Source organism: Vanellus vanellus, assembly GCF_965231255.1.
Source record: "Vanellus vanellus genome assembly, chromosome: 14".
Lineage (NCBI taxonomy): Eukaryota > Metazoa > Chordata > Aves > Charadriiformes > Charadriidae > Vanellus > Vanellus vanellus.
In genome coordinates, this window is record NC_138919.1 from 18,111,733 (window position 1) to 18,119,894 (window position 8,162).

Below are 8,162 nucleotides of genomic sequence, written 5' to 3' on the forward strand. Positions count from 1 at the left end.
GTCGTTTTAATACATCAGATATAATCTCCTCACCGTCTGTGGCGTTGCTCACAAGTATACACACAGAAACTTTAGCAACTGAGCCTTCTGGCTTTGCTTGCGCGGGTACAGGTTGGTATAAAGACAGGTGGTGCTGTCCCTTCCTCCAGCAATGGACGATCGACACTCCGAGAAGGAATTGACTGCCAGAAGTCAATGAAGGCTTCAGCCTCTGCTTTTCTGCAGGGTGAAACCCTGTCTCGCATCACGATCAAAGAGGAGACCCATTATATATATATATATACACAGCCATCCAGCTGGTGACTGTTTGAGCGTTTCAACTATACAGGTTATAATTGTTCATTACCTCCAGCCTGGTTTGGTCATCATTAACTTCAGGAGCCAGTTCCTCTCGCTGATGCCCGTTGTGCTGCTTCCTGGGGGCCGCTTGGCTGCTGCGGGGGGGGGGGAGGGGGGAAGCAGGTGATAAGTAATAAAACCTCAGAGAAGTAGGTCAGAGTTTTCCAAAACACTGTTTGTGTATTTCCTATTATGGTTTATTTTTTTTCCCTTTAACTTGAAGTAGATTAACAAAGCAAAGCATTTGAACTTCTAGCGGGTGGCTGTTTGCCACGCTGGGCCGTTTTTGAGATAGCCCCGATTCAACTCCTTAAAACCGAGATCTCCAAAATCCCACCTAAGAGCCTTTTGTTTTATTCCCCAGTCATTTTTAAAGCATAAAAAAGTTTAAATGTTCGAAATGTTCTACTTTGATATGGTCTTTCCCACGCGGCAGCAGCCCCACCCCAAAGGGGTGACGGTGTTTATTGTAGGGTCGAGTCTGTCTCGTCAGACCCGTCCCCGACCTGTGACGCTTCACGCGTGCTAACGCCAGCCGGACGGTTCAGCGTCCCTCTCGCCGCGGCGCAGCGTCCCGGTGCGGGCAGCGCGGGCATCGCCCTTCCTTTGCCCATACCTTTAGATGATGAGGCAGTTGTCTGAGCGCTCCCTCTGCGCATCGCTTTTAAAATTAATGCGGCATTTCTCAGTGAAACCTTGAAGAAGGCATCCGGTGTAGCACAACCTCTGCGGGCCTCACCAGAGACAAATGAATAGAGGAGTTTGAAACCAAATAAGTTATGAAACAGATATTTCAGAGGGAAAAAAAAAACAAACCAAACCCACACACAAAAAAAAGAAAACCACAAAAAACCGGAGGGATTTCTGCCAAGGCAAGGTAGAAGTGCCAGAGCATCTGGGAATTGAGCTGGGACTTCACTTGTCGCTGGCGGACGTGCAGACGTGACTGATAGACTGGAGTACAAACACAAAGAGGTATTTGGCCACTCTCTTTTAACAAAGCACTGAAGTATGTTGCTGAGGCCTCAGAATTTGGGTGGGGTTCAGGCGTTCCTCGTGGGTCCTGCGTGTGGCGGCCGGCGGGACGGGCTGCCTCTGCGCCCGGCCGAGCCCTGCCCGCGGGGCCGGCTTAAGCGCCGGGCTGGACATCGGGAATGCTGGTTTGATGCTGGTTTTGCCAGTTCAGGGACCTGTTTAAATCCTTCCCTCTGCAGAAAACCCCTCGGTGCTCACCGGGGGCTGCAGCGCTCCACGCATGTCCTGAGCCTGGGACAGGCTGGATGTTCCCCGTCCTTCACCCCTTTGTTGCTCTCTTATATGTCTGTATTTATTTTTGGGTTTTTAGGACTGCTGCTAAACTGCGCTCTGCCACTTGGGACAAGGTGACGGGGGAGATGAAACGCAGCAGGATCATGTTATTTTATGCACAGACTACGCAACTCACTACGCTTTTCTTCCTCATTATTAGGAAATCGTGGACTGGTTCAACGCCATCCGGGCAGCGCGGTTTCATTACCTACAAGTGGCATTCCCTGGAGCCAGCGATGTTGATGTGAGTTTTCCTGCAGGGCTTGGTTTTTTGGGTTTTTTCTCCCTTTTGCTCATTTTTTTGCATCCTGTCAACAAGCTGGAGGGCTTGGAGAGTGCTCCATCCTTCCGAGTGTTTCACAATTACTGGGCTGAAAGGATGGTGGTGGGCTGTAGAGCCCACGTGCAGCACCGCTTACCAGCGCCCAGCCCTGGAAACGCCATGTGTGTGTCTGCACATGTTCACGCTCAAAATGTGAGCCGGGCGTGTGAGTAACTCCAGCGCTGTCACGCGTACAGAAGCCCTTAAGCCTCTTCCCCCAAAATCGTTGCTGTAATACTAAAAGCCGAAACAAAGGCTGGAAGGTAGAAAAGATGAAGGCAAAAGAGCGTCCGTGCTGTCCCCGCGCGCGCCTCGGGGGTGAGTTGTTGCATGCCGGCCAGCGCAGCCCGGCTTATGAGTCTCTGTCTGGTGTTTTCCGGGAGCTGGAGCTGCTAATTGCATTATCTTTCGCTAATGTAATCGCAGAGGCAGTGCCGCACTGTGCTGACTGTGCCGCAGTTGTGCTGCCGGTGGTGTGTAAGGTCACTGGGGGGTGGTGGTGGTGGTGGTGGTGGTTCCTCTGTTACCTCCTTGGCTTTGTAGATTTTGAAATCTAATTGCATGACCTGTCTTCTGTTAATTACCTGGGAAGGGTCCAGTGGTGGCCCCGGGGCTGGCTCTGGGCTGCAGGGTGGCCCGTGCCCCCCGAGGACCCCCAGCCAAAGCCTTCCCCCCCAAGAGACAGCATCCCAGTCCCTGGGGAGGAGGAGGGGAGGAGAAAGAGGAGTGGTCCCACGGCCGGCGATCCCTGGCGCCAGGGACTGCTGACCGTTCTCTGATACGAAGCTAAACTGGGGAAATATGAAAAACCGTAAGAGCAGCCTCGTTAGGCGGCTGTAGCGCAGTCGCGGTGCAGCGTGGGCTTTCCGTGTTCACTTCTCCCCCATATCCTCTACTGCCGTTAAAGTTGGTTGGCACATCTGCATCAAATTGCCCCAACCCCCCCCCAGACCTTAACAGAGGCACCATTTGTCCGGGGGGTGGTGAGAGGGTTCACACGCTCACCCCCGGCGGGGGGGGCGGGAGAGAAGCTGGTTTTACTTATCATCCCCTTCTCATCAGTTATTCTTCGGAGGACACAGAGGAGTGTAACGTTTAGCAAGGTTTAATTTACAGCCTTGAAATACCGAACAACCCTTCACAGCGTTCGGCCTGGGGAGACCTCTGTGGGGACTGGGCTGTGTAGGCGAGGCGGCTCCAGCCTGGGTGCTGCCATCATTTGCATCTAATTTATGATTCCTTTACCCCGTCAGAGTGATGCAAAGGCATTAAGTTTAAACGGGAGCCAGGTTAAACGTGGGAGAGGGGTATGACTTGCACCGTGCGGAGGAGGCAGAGCCCTCGGGGATCCCGCTCTGAAGGATGCTTCGGGGCCACGTCTGCAGCGTGGAGGAACCCCTCTGCGCTGTGACAAGCAAAGTGTCCCCCCCCCGTCCCGGGAGCCCAACGCCGGGGCTACAGAGGCTACAGAGCCCTTCGCCGCCCACCAGGGAGGCTCCAAGACAAAGATGCCGCGTGATTCTTTGAGCCGTTGTATTTTGGGGTGTCTTTGCCCTTGCAGGGCACGCGCCTGCCGACCGGAGCTGTGGCTGGGCTGAGTTGGGTGTCGCGGGAGTGCGGAGCTGTTAATAACCTGTTTTAATGAAAGGCAGGAGCAGGGGCAGGGAGGCGTGTGGCCGGGTCCGTCGGCCCCGGTTTTGGCGAGACTCATGGTCTTTCAAGAGGCTTTTAGAGGCATCTGCGGAGATCTCACAGCTACCGCCTGGTTCCCACTAAGCAGCGTTAAAAATATCCCCGGGGCGGGGGGCTGTTGTCAGCGCTGTCCGCGGGAAGGGGGAGTGCACCGACAACGTGTGTTAATGAGGTTTTTCAGGCAAATTACACTTTGGAGCTCCCGCTGCGGCTGGTGGAGGAGACGCACCACCAGAGCGCACCGGTGAGGTGGGGTTTGGCCCCGGGGGCTTCTCCTGGCGGCTGCTGGGGAGGAGTGGGACCGAAGCGTCCATCCATCCAGAGCTGTCGGGTGGGCTGGGGGCCGGGGTGGGCTGTCCTCCCGCTGACCCCCCAGCCCTGCCCCGCGCGCCCGGCGACCCCCCGGCTCCATCCGTCTGACGCTGTCCTCTCTTCTCTCCTCTCCGGTTGCTCCAGCTGGTGCCAAAGCTTTCTAGAAACTACCTGAAGGAGGGGTACATGGAGAAAACGGGGCCAAAGGTAGGACATGGCGCACTTCGGCCGTCCCTCTAAACACGAGCCTTGCATCTGCTTGGGGCTGAGGAGGGTCTGCTGGTGGCACAAACCCACCCTTGATGGAGAGGCGAAGCCTTAACGCCGCCAATGCGTTAATACACTTTTCCCACCTGGCAGCAAATGTTAAAAAGCTCCAGAAGCTTCACAGAGCGGCCACCCCGGGTCCCCTCTCGCTGCCTCGCCTGGGTGGGCCAGCTTGCCTGGACCCTGCTGTGCCAGCCCGTGGTGGCCCAGAAGCCGCCTGTCCCCATCTCCCCCAACCCATCGGGTTCCTCCGTGTGCCTTGATCCTCCCGAGTCGTACCCGGTAGGCGAGGAGCTGCGCTGCTTTGGTGTGTAACCCCACATTTTTGGACTCTTCAGCAAACAGAGGGATTCAAGAAGCGATGGTTCACCATGGACGACCGACGGCTCATGTATTTCAAAGATCCCCTGGTAAGACGAAGGTGCCGGGGCTGTCTGCTGGGAATAATCAATGATAATGATTGATGATGATGATGATGATGATGATGATGATGATGATGATGATGATAGTAATAATAATATGATGATGATGATGCTGTGGTGAATCTCGGGCTGGTGGGAGAGCCGAGGGAGCATGGAGCCATCACTGCTGGTTGGATCTGCCCGGTGTTCAGCGTGCAGTAGCCCCACGCACAGACACTCACCAAAAATGCTTCGGGAACCCCGTGGACCAGCTGTGGGTTTTTCTGCAGTTGAATTTTGGATCCCGGGTGTTGGTCCCGTACCGTGGGTGCCCGCGGGAGGAGCTGAGCGGGGCTCTGTGGGGTGGGTGGCGCGTTCGGTGTTCGGCTGCTGCACGGTGGTGGTGGGGCTGGAGCAGGGTGAGCCGCGTCCTGCTGCCCTCCGCAGCCACCGCTCCGCTGCCTCCTAGGATGCCTTCGCCAGAGGGGAAGTTTTTATTGGGAGTAAGGAGAACAGCTACAAAGTCCTGGAAGGGCTCCCGCCGTCCACCCAGGGAAACCACTGGCAGCACGGAATAACCATCGTCACCCCCGATCGGAAATTCCTCTTCGCCTGCGAGACGGAGGACGACCAGCTGGAGTGGATCACGACTTTTCAGAAAGTTATAAGCCGGCCGATGCTGCCTCAGGAATACGCAGGTGTGTTCGCTGGGGAGGGCGGGAGGTCAGCCTCGGCCCCTGGAGTTCCCCGGTGGTGGGGGACGGGGTGGGTGGAGGGGGATCGGGGATGGGGGGAATGGATGGAGGGGATCGGAGATGGGGGGAAATGGACAGAGCGGGATTGGGGACTGGGGAGAAGGATGGAGGGGATCAGGGATGGAGGGGTTGGATGGAGGGAGGTCAGGGGGATCAACAGAAGGGATTGGGGACTGGGGAGAAGGATGGAGGGGATCAGGGATGGAGGGGATGGACGGAGGGGGATCAGGGGGATCAACAGAAGGGATTGGGGATGGGGGAGAAGGATGGAGGGGATCAGGGATGGGGGGGATGGACGGAGGGGGATCGGGGATGCAGCAGCGTCGCTCTCTTGCGAGAGCCCTTCCCTGCCCGGGGAGGACGCGGGGCTCATGCTGAGAGGAGGAGGAGGTATCCTTCCCTCTTCATCGCCTCTGGCCTGATGGCCGCGGGGCTGTAAGGATGATGGGTCCTCCCGTTATAGGGTAATGGGAGCCAAGAGGAGGCCGAAGGCAGAGGGGCCTGTGCCGGGCTGTCGTCCTGCTGGTAACGGTCCCGTCTGTTTCCCTTTCAGTTGAAGCCCATTTCAAACATAAACCTTAGCTGGGACTGGCCGGGCAGACCTGAGGAGTGAGCTTCTGTTTACAACACAACGTGGTTTTATTTGAAATGTTGAAAATAATGAAGAATAATAATAATAACAGTAATAATAATAATAATACTTCCCTTTCCCCTCATCATTCACTTGATCATGTCGGAAACCGAGAAGGGCGGCAGCGAAACGTCGGAGAAGATGCTGAGCCAACCCGAAAAATTCTGCTCCGTGGCTGTTCGGCGAGTTGTGCCGCTGGGATGGGTGGTCCCTGCACCCCCGTCACCTGCTGGAAGGGGTGTCCCACCCGGCCTCGGCGGGACGGGGAGGACTCTTGGTGGCACATCTCGGGGGGGAGATGGGGCTTTTCCCCAGGAGCTGCTCCGTGGGGAGTGTGGCTGTGTCCCCGCAGCCCCGGCTCTCCGGCAGCCCTTTCCCCGGGGACCCGGGTGGCCCTGAGCGGTGACGTCCTCGTGGGATGGGAGACACCAACCTGGAGACACCCGAAATGGTGACATGCGGAATGGCCCCACCGGGGGAGCGGTGGTGATGCTCTACCCGGGCTGGGGTCAAAAGGGATATAGGAATGGAGGAAATTGGCCTCGTTACCCACTTAACGAAGGGGTACCTTCGTTAACCCTGGGGCCCTGCGAGGGGAAGGGGGACACGGAGCCATGCGGCGATGTCGGGGGAGCAAAGGGGGTGGGGTGGGGGCCCCGCTCCGCTCCCCGCGGCGTTCCTTTCGTGGTCGGGGGCTTCACCCCATTTTGGGACCCCGGTGGGGGGGCTGAGCTTTAGGGGCAGCTGTGCTGACAGGCACCACGACAGCCCGGCCCCCCCCGGCCGACGGCACGTTCCTTCTCCGGACTGGTGGGTGCACATTTTCTTTTTTTCTCCAATAATTCTCTTAATTTTTTTTTTTTTGTTGATTTTTTTTTTCTGCCAAAAAAAAAAAAAAAGCTGCTTGAAGTGACGTTTCAGCGCTGTGTTGAGCACTGTAAACCTGTGGGTGGGCTGGGACCTGCGCACCGTGTGCTGGATTTTTTTAACCCAAAAATGAAATTTCCGGCCTCAGCTGAAGTACCGGCCCCGGCCCCGTCCGACGCGGTTCTTACGTTGGTGTGTGTAACCGAGAGCATCCCATCGGCTGTACGCGTTCCTCCTGTCACTGGTGAGACCACTGTGGTACTAAATGTCGTTCGAACCAATAAATTATGATGTCCGAACCGTGGCCGTGTGGTGCTGGGGCGGGGAGGGATGGGGGGGGGGGAAGGGGGGTAAAACACGGGGGAAGGAGGGGGGGGTGGGGGGGAGTGTGTGGGGGGGGGTAAAACACCACCTGCAGCCATGTAGGTGGACAGCTACACAACCATCTGTCCCCCCGGCTCTGTGTGTGTGTTTGTGTGTGTGTGTGTTTGTGTGTGTGTGTGCGCGTGCGCACGTGCGCCCCTGGCAGAGAGAGAGAGAGAGAGAGTGAGTGTGTGTGTGTGTGTGTGTGTGTGTGTGTGTGTGTGTGTGTGTGTGTGTCCCGGCAGAGAGAGTGTGTGTATGTACGTGTGTGTGTGTGCGCGCGCCTGTGTGTGTGTGTGTGCGCGCGCACGCGCCCCGGCAGTGTGTTTGTCCCGGCAGTGTGTGTGTGTGTGTATGTACGTACGTGTGTGTACGTGTGTGTACGTGTGTGTATGTGTGTGTGTGCGTTCCTCCGTGTGTGTCCCAGCAAAGAGTGTGTGTTTGTGTACGTATGTGTACGTGTGTGTGCACATGTGTTTGCGTGCCTCTGTGTGTGTGTGTGTGCGCGCCCCGGCAGAGAGAGAGAGAGTGTGTGTGTGTGTGTCCCAGCAGTGTGTGCGCGCGTGTGTACGTACATGTGTACGTACGTGTGTACGTACGTGTGTGTACATGTGTGTGCGTGCCTCCGTGTGTGTGTGCGCGCCCCCCCAGCAGAGAGAGAGTGTGTGTACATACATGTACGTGTGCACATGTGTGTGCGTACCTGTGTGTGTACGTACGTGTGTGTACGTACGTGTGTGTACGTGTGTGTACGTGTGTGTGTGCACATGTGTGTGTGCGCGCGCCCCCCGGCAGAGAGAGAGTGTGTGTACATACATATATGTGTGTGCACATGTGTGTGCGTGCCTGTGTGTGTGTGTGTGTACGTACGTGTGTGTACGTGTGTGTGTGTGTACACGTGTGTG

At 56.7% G+C, this 8,162-nt stretch overlaps 1 protein-coding gene across 1 annotated transcript in view; it reads left to right on the plus strand.

Annotated features, from left to right (window-relative positions):
• Positions 1 to 6,029, plus strand: part of ADAP1 (ArfGAP with dual PH domains 1) — a gene marked incomplete at its 5' end in the record, with an annotated part of 62,330 nt that extends 56,301 nt beyond the window's left edge. Inside the window, 5 exons of the mRNA XM_082490822.1 lie at positions 1,808 to 1,891; positions 4,118 to 4,180; positions 4,579 to 4,650; positions 5,111 to 5,339; positions 5,950 to 6,029. Coding sequence (XP_082346948.1) covers positions 1,808 to 1,891; positions 4,118 to 4,180; positions 4,579 to 4,650; positions 5,111 to 5,339; positions 5,950 to 5,978 — 477 coding nt within the window. The 3' untranslated portion in view covers positions 5,979 to 6,029. The remainder of the gene's footprint in view (positions 1 to 1,807; positions 1,892 to 4,117; positions 4,181 to 4,578; positions 4,651 to 5,110; positions 5,340 to 5,949) is intronic.
• Between the last annotated feature and the right edge of the window lie 2,133 nt (positions 6,030 to 8,162).